General features: G+C 33.2%; 1 protein-coding gene across 3 annotated transcripts in view; it reads right to left on the reverse strand.

Moving 5' to 3' along the window:
* The window catches only part of LOC111414329 (titin homolog), a 139,023-nt gene that overhangs the window by 63,509 nt on the left and 59,043 nt on the right, over positions 1-16,471 (reverse strand). For all 3 annotated transcript variants that reach the window (XM_071199105.1, XM_071199107.1, XM_071199108.1), the window contains exons 13-14: positions 12,457-13,251; positions 11,756-12,399 (exon numbers count right to left, since the gene is read on the reverse strand). In XM_071199105.1, coding sequence (XP_071055206.1) covers positions 11,756-12,399; positions 12,457-13,251 — 1,439 coding nt within the window. The remainder of the gene's footprint in view (positions 1-11,755; positions 12,400-12,456; positions 13,252-16,471) is intronic.

Raw genomic sequence — 16,471 nt, forward strand, 5'->3', positions numbered from 1 at the left:
TTAATTAACAGTTATATTACAATATCAAGTACCCCATTACAATTGTCTTTACATATTTTAATCTTTGACTTTGAAGATGTCTATAAACCTCTTTGCATGATTCATGTCTGGGCGACTGATCTATGGCATCAGAAGCTTTTTCTTGACTTACTGTTAAAATCATTTGTTTGGCTTTGGTGGATGGTATTCCAACTATTGCATGCCATTCAATCTACCTCATTTGCTATTGTATTCTTGTTAACTGGTAAGACCTGGGATTATTGTATTATTGGATCATTTGTGTTCTCTGGCTATCATCTACAGTTTACACCATAAATACTGGTTTTAATGAACCAGTTAGAAGGAACTCCTGGTGGAATCGTCGTTTGCGAAATATAATATTATAGGGAGTGATAACGAGAAACCTTTGGTACGGAACTACACAATATTGCGAAAAGTCTATAATCAAAATCAATCTGGAAAATATTACGCGCACACCAAAGGAGTGTGTACTCAAACAACAGAACAAAGCGCTGTTCTAGGAAAAGTCTTAGCGAAAACAGAGAGAACAACAGCTGTACGCACATTTGCAATACGCTGTTTACGAATAATCCCAATACTAAGACTAATCAGGTAAAAATAATAAATTCAGATCTACAAAAGCAAAGCAATAAAATTAAAAGGACCTGCTATCAAGGCAGAGAATGTCATTTGATAGATATAATACAAGAGTGGCAACACCTCGATTAGCAAGAGAAACCTCCCCGATCCCCCACAGGAATACTAATGCATGAGTAAGAACTTTCCAGAAAAACGGAGTGCATTAGAGTAAAACTTAAGAGTAAAAAACGCAAGAAGACCACTTTGCACCTAATAGCACGCCCGTCAAAAGTGTCCGTCCAAGAACACACGAAAAAACCACTAAAACGAGAAATCTCTACCACCTATTATCAAACATGAAATAAAATCATATCAAGAATGAATCTCATATATGTATGAGATGCTAAAGGATAAGTTTAAAGAAGACGATTTTCAAATAGTTAGTAACACGATAACAAAAGTTATTGTGTCAATTTTGAAGCCTATAGAGAAATTGTAAGACTACTGAGTGGCATAGGAATAACTTTCCACACATATGAAAACAAGCCAACAAGAATATATATAGAATATATCAATATAGCAAAAGAAATTGCACAGCTCTTATAGCTCTGAAAACGTCAAGATTTTTCTGATTTAATTGGCTTAAGCCAATTAGTCATGTCAATTAATAATAAAATGTCGTGGAAGGTCAAAACACCTTTAAGCATTTTTATGATAATATTCGGCAACGAGGAGAACATTCAGAAAACATACGAAATAACTCAAATTGTAGGTAGTAAAGTAGTGTAAAAAATGTCAGGTATTAGGGTACACACAATGATTCTGTGCAAAAGAACCAAAACGTGTGAAATGTGCTGACATATCACAGGCTAAAACCTGATCAAAAAACCAAAATGTGTAAATTATGGACACAAACAAGATAGATGTATGCCTTATATGGGAAACGCATTTTACCAAAGAATCGTTTATGAAAAATAATGGATATAAAGTCTACCGCAGTACCCCACAAATGACCCAGAGAACGCAGCAAAAGGGTAAGTGCAGTGATAATTAAAGAAAATATTCTTCATTTTGAAGATGCAAAAACTGAAGCAAAAGATACTTCAGCCACAGCTGTAATTATCAAAACCAAAACTGGTTGTGTAACTATAGTCGGTTTATACAGAAAAAAGGTTTGGATATCTATGTTATATTTTTTAACGTGCATTTTTTGAGATAAATTTGAAATATACAGTGTCTCAAAATTGAGATACCATGCCTAAGTTGACATTTTTAAATAGGAAAAAATTGCAGTTAAAAATATATTGTTACTATTTTATTTCGGATAAAAGAATCGCAAAAATGTTGTGTACAAAACTAAACCTGAATCGTTTGACAACTTAACTTCTAACAAATTAGAAGAGAATGTGCTGACATTAGTCAAGAAACAATTGGTCCAGCATGAATTCAACGATCATTTGGAATACTGCCAAGCACAAGAAGGGTTTCAGTTTCAACATTTAATTGAGTAGAAAATTATTGTCCTTATTAATTGCAATGTTAAGATAAAACTATGTTGTCTTTTACCAGAAATAAAAGAGTAACAGTATTTTTTAATTTAACTCAAAAAATGCGCGTTAAAAATATGACATAGATGTCCAAGCCTTTTTTCTCGAAGAATATCCTCCGAATTTTAATGGAATTGATTGCATACTTTATGTAAACAGTGAATAGTCCTCTAAAACATATTGTCAAATGTAAAAGATGTGAACACTTCCTTCAGTCGTAGATAATCGATTCTATCTCGATATTAACACACAGAATTGCTAAAGGTTGTTCAAGCAAAGATGTGACACTATCTCAACATGCAAACCTACGTATTGGCCCACAGATACAAATAAGATCCCAGATCAGATAGATTTCGACATCATCAAAAACGTCTTAAGCAATTTTATGCAAATCAAACACAATCTTAAGCTAAACTCATCACTCACCAATTGTATTAACTTTAAGTGAACACATTATTTCAAATTGGAGAAATCCTTGTCATGCCAACAAAAATATGGATTAGGAAAACTTCAAAAATCCGTTAGAAGAAAGAATCACTCTGACAGTCTCAATGAAGACCCAAGAACAATTGAATACTAAGCCGAAGAAGCTGATTAAAGATATCCAATACTCAGCGTAGCAAAGTATCCCAGATATGAGGAGAAATTTAAAAGGCAATATCTACCGTAAAATAATCTTACAACTGACATGAGAAAAAAGAAGGGCAAGGAAGAAATGGCAGCGCTGCAGGGCCTCACAAGCCTAAACTATAATGAACAATTTTATATCTCAACAAAGAAATGAAATTACATAGTTAAAAATTACACTATCAGTGAAGTCCTTTATAGGACTTACACATGACTCCAGCCCCGAATATTCGTAACATCATTAGATTATTCAATAACAATACAGTCATAACATAGAAGTGAAAGGTTCTCAACAATAGACGTCGCCGAATAATTATGTGATTGCTGGTGTTCATTTTGAACACAACGTCTTTCCTTGGTTCCATTACATTTTCATAGTGGACTGCGAATTATGAATGGTTGTGCATTATGACTTTTTACCAATTTTCTAAAATAATTTGTTGAAAAGTAAGTGACCGGTACTTGAATTTTTTCATTCCGCTAAGCCGAATAAACTGTGCGATTATATTCTCGGTTACTTGCAGAGTAGCCGTGGATATCAACACAAAAGAAACATTGTTTGATGATTTAAAAGTGTGGAGACAATGTTCCCGCTGTTACTCTGATAACTAATTATTGAGTGAATGTGGGCAAAATACAAAGTTTTAGCCTCTTCAGCAATCAGAGTGAATAGTTGTTATGTAAAAGAATATTTTGGTATATCTTTTTGTCAATATCCGTAATAAGATGCACTCTGGAATTCAATACAATTTATTATGACAGAGTACAAGTATAAACCCGTCCAAGACCATACAACAACAGTACATTTTTTTCTTTATTCCCTAATTTATTCGCAATGGCCAAACTCATTCATAATCCCTACTAGTCTACTGCAACATAGTGTCATGTACATATAGAAAAACCTTCAGATCATCATCTAATTAGTCTGGAAAATCATTAAATAAAGAACAAAGAGAGGGGTCTCAAGATAATGCTTTATGGGACACTCTGGAAGTTAGATACTTTATTTTAACATCTCTTCTGATGACACCTACCAGATAGATATGAACCGTATCAGGCTATTTTATTAGTATCAAAACAATAAGTTGAAACAAGTCTTCTTATGGGAGTATAAGGAGTCTTTCATAACCATCAAGGCCTAAAACCAAACGAAATCACAAAACGCATACCAAGAGACTAAAAAGTATTCTATTCTCAATCTGGTTGCATATCATCCTTTCAAATAACTAGGATTAGGTGGAAGAACTATAATTTTTTCAGTCGCTTTTGTCACTAACGTAACCATCAATACTTTTGGAGTAATGTGAACCGAGCCGAAATTTATCAACTATTAAAGTTTATATTAGACTTAATTAATTGCTTTAGTGGGACCACCATATACATCCTTAGTCCCATTAGACCTTAATTACTGTAGAATGTCTCTAATTTCGACTTGTATTAAAAGAAAGTGTAGCACTAAAATAATTACAGCAAATGATTAGAGGATCGGTCACTGAAGTACTGAGTTGTGTAACAATATTATTGGGCTAATTTTCGAAAAGCTGATTCCTTCGTTAATATTACATTTATTCTTATTAATAACTGCCTCTTATTAATTACACGGTTTAACGTAAAACCATCCAACACGAATTCTTCCTTTTATTGTTATTTGCGGTAAATAAAGTAATCACTTTTCATAAAGTTATCATCATAACTTTATAAGCTATTATCATACAGAAAATCTCAAGAAACAACTTGAAAAATTGAAGAAGTCTACAACACCCCTTGACAACCGATCAGGAAGGCGCAATGTTATAAAGTACAGTTATCACCAAAGATGACAAAGTAGCAGAAATAACACTCGACCTGAAACTACCATTAGGTAGGTTAACAATTACAATATTTAGGGAATTATTGTGGCTTAGTAGGGTATGTTGTGGATGAGAAACCAAAAGAAGAAAAAAATTAAACCAATTGTATGTTAAGTAGTTAACTTACAAGCTTTGAGATGTTTTAGGGATATGAATTCGTACTATGGAGGTCCTAGGGACGCGTGAAAATCTTAGGAATCTAGCACTACTGGAAATATCTTTTCCTACAGGATTTCCCCCACAATAAGTGTTAATCTGTATTACTCCCAATGGATTAATAGAAGTATACCATACTGTTGTAATATCTTGCAGGGATATTTTAAGAACTATGAGATATTTATCATAAAACCTATCACATAACTAACGATCACTTTTATCTGGTATTATTTCAGTGAATTTATCTGTTGATTTGGGTTCATTTCAGTGTGAACTAAATATGCAGAAAGTAGTCGTTTTCAGTTATATTCATTTGGGTTGTCTACTTTAGATGCTTCAATTTCCATTTCAATTTGTCAAAACATTATTAGTTTTCTTTGATTTTAACTACTTACAACATTGTTATTTAAAATGTTGGTCAAAATAATCATATTAAAAAAATATTACAAAAGGTAAAAATAATTAAAGAGAAACTTTGAATACCACTTAAGCAAAAAATTTAAATCGAATGATTCAAAGAAAGACATCGAATAAAGGAGGTATTGACAAGATACAAGACAGGTGCGCCAATAGTTGGTATACACGAGGGAAATTATCGGTTGTGCATTTCGGTATGCGGTTGAATACCTATCATTTTTTATGACCGTATCCTGTGCGGAATCGCTTGATTTACAACGTAAAAACTTCGGCGGCTCGTTGATCGGTAAAAGAGGGTCGGAATGCGGCAAAAACGACGACTATTACCATCGAAGAATCGTCTGCATACGGCCTTTTGCAAGGCGACTGCCGACGGCAGCAGGCGAATGCGGCGTATCAAAATTCTGCAAATTTTATTAGCTAATTTGGTGAGAATGATTCCGCGTACCGTCTCTTCTTCTTCAAGGGGCGGCGGCGTTGTCGCGCACAAATCATGTCACGTCGGACAACAAAAGGAAAAGGGAGGAGACTGGGACCGACACGGTACAGTTAATTGCCGATTTTCGGGCGAACTCCGCGGGATGTCTCCCCGAAAGTTGATTGTAATTCCGGCACCGCGAAACGTCGCCATTAACGTAATGAATTTTACGATATCCTCGTCCTACGGCGACCGAATGGCACCGAGAAACTACCTGCATCCAAATTGAAAATGCCAGTAAAATTTTATTGCCCCGCAGGAAATTGGACGCTCCGTGAATCTCCCGTACAGAAATTCGCTTATGAATTTAAACATCAACGAACCAATACTAAAAATTTCAAGTGGAACCATAAAGTAAAACTTTAAAGAGAAGAAAAACTTTGGCAATAAAATGCCTCTTTCTTAAAACAATCACATTCAACAACCCAACCCACCTTTTTTTTAATTGTTTCATTTTAAACTTTCATATTACACTAATTACTTTAATTAATCTCAACAATCCCGCTTTATATTTCATACAATACTAAAATTATGCATTTTAATTAAACGAACATTGGTTCTCCGTCAAAACAAAGCTTAAGCTGTAAATAAATTAATATCGTACACCCACTCGTGCTTTATAAACGATGTTATGTAAATATCCTGCGGAGTCACTCGCGGCGCCATCCAAGACGAACCAACAATGTAATTTCAAGAATGAAATCGTGCCGGGACGAAATATTAACGGTACAACCAACTCTATAAAACGAATTCTTAACTGCTCACAACACGTATACGAGAACGCAACGAGAGTTCAATCTATCTATAGGTAATTAACGCCTTCCTTAGGTGCTCTAAAATCTTAATACAGTAGAAAAAAAGAACTAAAAAGCGTTTGCTGTTTAGCATTGACACATTTCTTAACCTTTTTTGAATCGAGGTAACAAAAAAAAACAGCAAAAAAAAGAACGAGATGGTTAATCATGACATTGGTATACTTAAGTTAAAAATGGATAAAGGTCGAAAGAGGTTTTTTTTTAAGAAATTGTTTTAAGTACTAGGTCTTTTTTAATTGAAAATATGCACGTGTGAAGCGATATAAATCTTAGTAACGGGTTGGAAGTTGATCGCGTGGCTTAATTCGGGATAATTGATGGGCCCAATAGCGACCTGGTGCGATCGTATCTTTCAGATCGTCTCCCCAGACGCGATTTGCATAATGGTGTAATGGGAAGAAATTTAGTGAGGACCGGATATTAAATCGAAACGACGCGGGGCAACCAATTTTTCCTTGAATGGTCATGAAATTACACGCAATAATAATATTACAGACACGAAATGGTAATATGCATCGATAAGTCAATGTCATGGTTTTTTATTCGTTTATTTCGAAGTTTTTTAGATAAATGCAAGTTTTAATTCAATTATAATGATTATTCTTTTTAAAATGATTATGAAAAAATAAATTAAATAATTACAGTAAAACCTCAATATAACGGACCTTGTAAAAACGAACAAAATATTTCATATTATAATAAGTCTATTATCTACTACATCAATATATTTAAATATAAATGTTCATAGATAGAATATATAAATGCTCATACTTAGATAGAATCAACTCAGGTCATTCCCCAAGTTGTTCTATTCCATATTCATAGATAAACTTGGGGTATTCCCCGAGTTGTCTATACAATGTATAAATGAAACGGTAATTCCACGTTTGTATATTTTTATTGAACTGGAACTTTTACACTAGTACTGTTACTAGAACTAACACTCTACCTTTAGCCGTCTTAGAAGACGTACGGCTAAACCCGAATGATTCTAGTTGTAGGTCTAGTGTTAGTTCTAGTTTTAGTTGTTACTCAGCGTTAGGTTGTTGTATATTTTTCATTGAACTAAAACTAGAAGTAACACTACACCTAGAACTAATAACATTCGGGATAATTATACATAATTAAGAGACGCACGGCTCAGCCGTAATATTTCTAGTTCTAGGTATAGTGTTAATTCTAATGCTAGTGTTATCTCTAGTTTTAGTTGTTATTCAGAGATTGTTGGTGTGATTGCTAGCTCTCTGTGCATTAAAATTATTCATTCAAACAATTTAAAGTACAAATTAAAAATGTTCATATACCGGATTTTTGGTTATAACATAGAGATGTTTGGGGAACAGGTACAATATGTTCCTAAAAGCTAATATTTCCAAATACCTGCCACAACTGTTCCACTAATCCTTTGCTCCTGTTTTCCTAATGATAATGCATAAATTCCCAATGAAAAATATTCCTAATACACCAAGAAATCATAATCTAAACCACAAAATGTCAAAATTGGACGATTTTTCTTAATAAAATTAACTATAGTGTAAGAATTGATGGAGAAAGATGTTATGAGTAAAAAATATTCCTAATGCATTAAGAAATCATAATGCACACTTATTTCACAGTTATTTATCACCAATTTCTAGTGATATAGCAAAAATTACAAAATGTCAAAATTGGACGATTTTTTTTAATAAAATTAACCATAAAAAGAACTAAAACTAACGGAGAAAGAAGTGAATGAAAAATATTCCTAATGCACCAAGAAATCCATACGTATTTCATATTTATCTATCACCAGTATCTAGTGATATAGTATAAATCAGAAAATGTCAAAATTGGATGATTTTTCTTAAAATAATTATTTTAAGGTAATTCTTAAAAGATTTTTCTTAATAAAATTAAGTATAGTGTAAGAACTGATGGAGAAAGATGTTATGAATAAAAAATATTCCTAATGCATTAAGAAATCATAATCCACACTTATTTCACAGTTATCTATCACCAATTTCTAGTGATAAAGGATAAATCACAAAATGTCAAAATTGGACGATTTTTTTTAATAAAATTAACCATAACGTAAAAACTAAAACTGGTAGAGAAAGACGTTATGAATGAAAAATATTCCTAATGCACCAAGAAGTCATAATTCATAGTTATTTCATATTTATCTATCACTAGTTTCTAGTGATATAGCATAAATCACAGTATGGCAATATAGGACGATTTTTCTTAATAAAATTAACTATAATGTAAGAACTAAAACTGATGGAGAAAAGCGTTATGAAGAAAAAATATTCTTAATGCTTCAAGAAATCATTATTCCACACTTATTTCACATTTATCTATCACCAGTTTCTAGTGATATAGTACAAATCATTGAATGTCAAAACTGGACGATTTTTCTTAGTAAAATTAGCTATAATGTAGGAACTAAAACTGATGGAGAAAGACGTAATGATTTAAAAAATATTCCTAATGTATCAAGGAATCATAATTCCTCACTTATTTCACATTTATCTATCACCAGTCAAAGTGATATAGCATAAATCACAATATGTCAAAATTGGACGATTTTTCTTAATAAAATTAACTAACAATAAGTATAACGTAAGAATTAAAACTGATGGAGAAAAACGTGTAAAAATAAAAAGTATTCCCAATGTATCAGAAAATCATAATACACACTTATTTCATATTTATCTATCACCAGTTTCTACTTATATAGCATAAATCACAAAATGTCAAACTTGGACGATTTTTCTTAATAAAATTAACCATAACGTATCTAAGAACTAACACTGACGGAGAGCGACGTTATGCATGAAAAATATTCCTAATGCACCAAGAAATCATAATCCATACTTATTTCGTATTTATCTATCACTAGTTTCTAATGATATAGCATAAATCAAAAAATCTCAAAATCGATCGATTTTTCTTAATAAAATTAAGTAAGTATAGCGTAAGAAATAAAACTAATGGAGAAAGAGGTTATGAATAAAAAATATTCCTAATGCATCTAGAAATCATAATCCATACTTATTTCATATTTATCTATCACTAGTTTCTAATGATATAGCATAAATCACAAAATCTCAAAATTAGTCGATTTTTCTTTATAAAATTAACTAATTATAGCGTAAGAATTAAAACCGTTGGAGAAAGAGCTTATGAATAAAAAATGTTCCTAATGCATCTAGAAATCATAATCCATACTTATTTCATATTTATCTATCACTAGTTTCTAATGATATAGCATATTTATTTACATTTTATTTATTATTTACAAAATCTCAAAATTGGACGATTTTTCTTAATAAAATGAACTATAACGTGCTTATGAATAAAAAATATTCCTAATGCATCAAGAAATGATAATCTAAACTTATTTCATATTTATATATTACCAGTTTGTAGTGATATAGAATAAACCACAAAATATCAAAATTGGACGATTTTTCTTAATAAAATTAACTAAGTATAACGTAAGAATTAAAACTGATGGAGAAAAACGTTATGAATAAAAAGTATTCCCAATGTATCAGGAAATCATAATACACACTTATTTCATATTTATCTATCACCAGTTTCTAGTTATATAGCATAAATCACAAAATGTCAAACTTGGACGATTTTTCTTAATAAAATTAACTATAGCGTAAGAACTAAAACTGATGACGAAAGAAACTTACGGTGGAAGGTATCCATACTGAATGATGGGTAACGTAGAGAAAAAATCGTTAAAGTTTATCAAACTAATATTTAGTACTTATGTACCTATTATTTTTTAAATTTAGTAACTGTTCAAAGGAACAACATACAAATACTTATTCCAAAGTAATAGGTACAAGTATCGGTTAACACATCTACTATCACGGACACCCATTTCCCCGTATTAATTCGTTATATCGAGGTTTTACTGTATTAGTTTTAAGAGGTGAAGTTAAAATTGACATTGAAATCTAAACCGCCATTTACTTTGCTTGAAAGTTTAACATAGATTTGATTTTTTTAACACTACCATATGGATAATATCACTATAAGTAACCAAAGAACAGCTATATTGTTTCATACACGCTATCTGTTTATATTTTATATTGTCACTCGGTTATGTACTTGAAAATTCTGAAACGTTACACGACAAACGTGCGTTCTCGAATTACATCTATATCTAAATCAAATCGTTCAAGTGGAATGTTACGGGAAAATATTTCTTCGAGAAAAAGAACTTCTTGATGGACATATTGAGAGCTTATGGGTGAACACTTGATTTAAAGCAAATATTGCAAACCTAACCAAAACGAATCTTAGATATTAAATACATTTTTAATCTATTAAAAAAGGTGTGGATAATTTAATTTAATATTACCTCGTTTAAAAATGAAGAACTTTGATTTTAAAGATGATATGAAGAAGAAAAAAATAAAGTCACATTAATGTTCCTGAATAAAAAAAGTTTTCACATCAGAAAGACAACGTAAATTATACCACTACGACAGACGTGTACAGAAGCACTGACGCAAGCTACCCAGGATAGGAGAAACTTTATCTTGTCAAGGTATACCAAACACAAATGCTCACAGACGTGTATTAATCGCGTGGTGTGCGTTTATGGATAACTAACCTTTCTCAACCAATATGGATAGCCTTTGTCTTTTTTCTAATACACTTCAACACATCTGCTCGAGGCAATATGATCTAATAAGAAACAATATCTAATTATAATATTCAAAAGAAATTTTAGATAACATCAAAAAAATGAACGAAAAAAATATCGTGTTACAATTGACCTTCGTTCGCTCCTTTTAAAGAAACCACCAATTTAAGATATTTAATTACGGTTCTAATTGGGAAAGAGAAATAACGAGAGATCGAGTAAAAATAAGTAATGGAAAATTGTTTTTTAACAGAATCGTAAACATGTCTATCGATACAGACCACCTTAAAGTAAGTGGACTGTCCAATTGCCATGGATATCTTTAATTAGACCACTGAGGGCGACCTGCCGCTGTGCGACCAACCATTGAAACCTTTTTGTTCACGCTCGAGGCGCCGTAACGGAATATGAATATTTCATGGCGCGAGGAGAGCAAAAAAAAAAGAATCTGCACGCAGCCGGATGCAGCTCGAAGGAACATCGGGGCTTTTCCTTATTCGACCGGCGAATAATGCTATAAAACATTGACACGACTAGACGTCGCGGTCATAAACTCGAGTTTCTACGTCGCTTTTTAGAAAACTCCCACACTCTAACGGCACTAAACCAGGAGTGGAACGTTACCTTTTACTTACCTTTAGGAAATCCCGTAACCATAACACTTCTGGTTTTGGGTCACCTATGACTTCGCATAAGATCACCACATCGTCTCCTTCGAAAGCTTCGGTAGATCTTGGTTTCTTTAAAAATTTAGGTTCCTTCGAATATGGAAGTGGTTTTTCAATTTTAATTTCTTCGGGTTGTTTTGAACTCTCAGAAACTTTTAATTTTCCTTCTATATTAACTTTAGCAAAACTTTCCGCTCTACCAACTTCATTAGTTGCTACGCATGTATATGTCCCAGCATCTCGTTTGGTGACATGGGCAATTGTTAATTCTACTCTTCCATCGTGAGATAACGTCATTATTGATCTTCGACATGGTCTAACTCTAACACCGCTCCTATACCAGGTCACTCCAACCGTGGGATAAGCTTCAATTTTTCCACTTAATCTTAACTCTCCGTTTTCTTGTACCACACCGTCTTCAGGTTCTAAATGTTTCGTAAAATCGGGTGCAATGTACGCTCTTATTCCTTTATCAACTACTAAATTGCAGCGACAAGAAACAGAACCGTGAACATTTCTAGCTGTTACACAATATATTCCTGTATCTTCTATGTAGGTTTTCGCAATTTCTAATGTTTGGAAATGATCTTCAGTCCAAAAACGATGACGTTCTAAAAAAAAATAATAAAAATAAAACCGGTTTAATATAATCAAAAAACAGTTATTACCATCTTCATGTAGAATCTCTCCATCTTTAGTCCATGTTATTTCCGGTGCTGGGATACCAGTAACTTGACAAGATAATCTTACTGGATAACTAACTTGAACTCTTCTATTTCGCAATCTCATCGTAAATTGTGGGGGCATTTCCCTTGAAGACGCATCGAATAGACTTTGTTTCAACGTTTTATCGGCTTTCAAAATTTTCGGATCATCGACCACCAAGAGTCTAGCAAACGTAGAAACCCTCCCGATTTTATTCGTTGCCTCACACATATACCTCCCAGAATCCGTTTCGTTTAATCCATTAATTGTTAATTGACAGTGTTCTCCCGCGTTAACTACCGCGTACCGTTTACTCTCGTCAAATGGCAATAGGATCTCGTCTTTATACCATCGGATAATTGGCGTAGGACTTCCACGTACCTCGCAATCTAAAGTTATCTCCGATCCTAAAAGTGCTTTTATTTGACCCGGTAGCGTTTTAACGAATTCTGGAAGTTCGTCGTATCTTCCGATTGTAATAAGATCACTTTGGACGGGTTCACCCCATCCATAACGATTTCTTGGGGTTATTCTGAATAAATATTGACCTTCTGGTTTTAAGTTAAAAGCGTCGTAATTGTTAGAACCCGCTACACCTAGTTCAACCCATCTTGATTCACCTCCTTTTAACCATGCTTCAACTCTATAAGCTACCACTGGAGCAGCACCACGATGTTCTGGTTTACCCCATGATAGAGATAACCAATTCTTACCGGTGTCTACTACAACTGGAGCACCAGGAATTGGACCAGGAACATCTATAAAAATAATAACAAAATTTACAATTAATATTAATTGATGCACTGGTTCAATTAGACTATGCATCATGATTTTAATGATTGCACCACATTTAGCATGAGAACAACATATTGTCTGAGATATTTATTTCTGAAATGGAGTAAATGTGTATGTAATAATAACGAAACTAGGAATATATCTAGTTTTCCATCATTTATGCAATACTATGATCACCATCCTGACCAAGTGTGCTGTATACTTAACCCTGATGAGCATTTCAGGTTGTGAAAAAGTTCAATTCTCAATTTCATTATATGGGAAGTATGCCACATTTTGAGAAAAACAAAGTTTAAATTTAAAAGTAAGATCCCACACGAGATGTAGATTCAAGTAAGACACTTGTCGCTCTAATTTCAAAAGGGAAGAAATGGGAATGTTCCAGCATAAAACATTAGCAAAATTACCAGCTTGTTTGTGAATATGGAAGGTTTTTAAAGCCGGCGAATTCAGTTGGAGAGAGAGAAGATATGCGTTATGAGCCGATAAGGAGACGGGATTTAGATGTTGAATTTGATAGGAATGGAAAAGAAAAGACTGAATTCAAAGATTTAAAACCTGACATTTCATAGTCATTTACTGTGGTGGAAGATGTGGTTATCAAATTGTAGTATAGGAACCGGAAATAATGACGAGATTCAAAAAGCTTTAAGAGTAGATATGTAAGAAAATAGAAAGGAGAGTAACTAAACTGGAGGATGTTAAATTGTTGGAGACATTAAGTTCAAACAAAGTGGAACAAGAATTGGTAGCCGATGCATTGAGAAAATTAAAATAGAAAGAAAAAAATAGTGGCGTTCATAGAAAAAAGTGGACCTAAGAGCAACGGTGGTGGATGGATTAAATGATATGGATAGAAATGCTTGCTTTTAAATGCCGGCAACCCTTTTCTTTTCCCTATTTTACAGGGAATACCACGTCTTGTATAACTCAGCGTTTAATACTGTAGGGGATTGCCGCAATACACTATTCCTGGCAGGACGTACGTCACTGAGAAAATCATTCAATCAGAGACATCAATCAGACATGTATGAGAGAGTCGTTAGCAAGCTACAGAGCGAGTTAGAAACGGCTGAAGATATAGCATTTACTACCGATCTATGGACTTGTTCAGTAAATAATGCCGCATTTCTGAGTTGCACAGGACACTAGATATCAGAAAACCTTAAAAGTGAATCATGCCGTTCTAAACACGGTGCATTTTCCTGCATCACACATCAGAAAATATCAAAGGAGAACTGTTAGAATGTGTAACGAAATGGTAAAATACCCATTACTAAAGTTTAAGCGATTGTTCACGATAATGGAGCGAATATAGTTAAAGGAGTAAGGGAAACTGTACTTCCTTCAGAGCTTTGCTTCATACATACTCTCCCGTTGGTGATAAATGATGCATTAAGAAACAGTCCTCCAATAACAGAAATGTTGACTAGTGCCCACCGCATTGTGACACATTTCAATCACTCGGGATATACAGAACTCGAAAGTATTCAATCTGAACTCGGACTGCCTAAACATAAACTGATTCAAGATATTCAAACTCGCTGGAACTCAACATATTACCTATTGAAGCGTCTACTTGAACAAAAAGGGGGAATTTCAGTGTATATCTCAGAATCAAGGAGCGTGAATTTTGGAAAGCGACCAGTGGGAGATTATTGAACAACTGTTAAAACTCTTAAAACCTTTCTCTTTAAACCTTCCTGATCTGTGCTTTAATAAGACATATTTGTATACTTGTCGACATTTTTAGATCCCCGCTACAAGCATTTTTTCTTTGACGTTGCCCAAGCTGAACGGGTGCATAGAGTTGTGCTCAGAGAAGGTCTTACAAATAGGATTTCTTTAGACGACGAAAATGATGATTCGGGTCCAGAAATGGCATAGTTTAGACAATGAAAGTGGGAATGTTGATTCAAAAACTCAGAAACTATTTTGGGCATGTTTTGAAGTATCTACGACAGAGCAGCTTTCTGAAAAGCAACCCAAGAATGCCGCTACTAAAGAAATCGCCCACTACATCGCGTTAACAAAGGCTGACAGAAGTATAAACCCATATGAATGGTGGTCTTTGAGTACCAATAAGAATGGATACCGCATTTTAAGTAAACTTGCTAAACGATACTTAATCACACCAGCAAGCTCTCTTTATTCAGAAAGACTATTTTCTGAGGCAAGTTTGATTTATGTAGAAAAGCGCAACCGACTGGATCCCAATCGTGCAGAAAAACTAGTTTTTTTTTGCACCACAATCTTTTGGACTTTAAATATTAATTAAAAAGCCTAACTAATTAACTTCAACATGACATAACTGATTTTTTGGCTAACTTTTTATATTAATGATAATAATTAATACTAAATGTGTTTTGTATTTTAAGAAAAATTAAAGTTTGATTAATTTTTAGTCTACAGTTTTTTTTGTTCATTAAAAGTTTATTTTTTATTCACCGAATGTCGAATAATACTCGCTATTATTCGGGATTCCACGAATAACAAAAAAATGTCGAGTAACGCCGGACACCGAATAATAGCGAGTATTCGCCGCATCTCTAAATTTGTTTTCAACTTAATAAATCGTTATATCGCTAGTTAAAACTCTTTATAGCGGCTGTCTTAAACTGGCTAGATTTTTTTTAATTTTGGGTTTGGATGTGTTGTTGGATTAAGTCTCGTTGTTCGTAAAATGTACAGGGTGGTTCAAATTCGATGTCCGAATAGGCTAACTCGGAAACTATAAGAGTTAGAAAAAAAGTAGCTTACATGTCATGATCTCGTTTTTCGAGAAACTGCTAACGCCGAAAACCTCATAGCGCTACCGTCTTTTGTTTTTCCCCTAGAGGCCAAAATTTAAAATATCGTAAAACCAATAAGTGCAATTATCTTGGTTATTATTATAGGTGGAGTATTATAACTACGACATTATATGGACACTTTTTTACAGAGAATTTCATGACATAGTCAAAAAAAAATTTTCGGTTTTAGATTTTGAGATATCATGAGAATTTTCGTTTTTTTAAATGGAAACAACCACTGATTATTCGCTTATTAAATTCGTTATTTTTTTCTGATTACAAAAATATAGGGTTCGACAGGTCTATTTCTTATTGTTTTAGAATAAAGCTAAAAATAAACTTTTTTTATAAAATTTCCATCTAGTGTCGTCGAGGAAATTAAATTTACAGT

Source organism: Onthophagus taurus, chromosome 1, assembly GCF_036711975.1.
Source record: "Onthophagus taurus isolate NC chromosome 1, IU_Otau_3.0, whole genome shotgun sequence".
Classification (NCBI taxonomy): domain Eukaryota; kingdom Metazoa; phylum Arthropoda; class Insecta; order Coleoptera; family Scarabaeidae; genus Onthophagus; species Onthophagus taurus.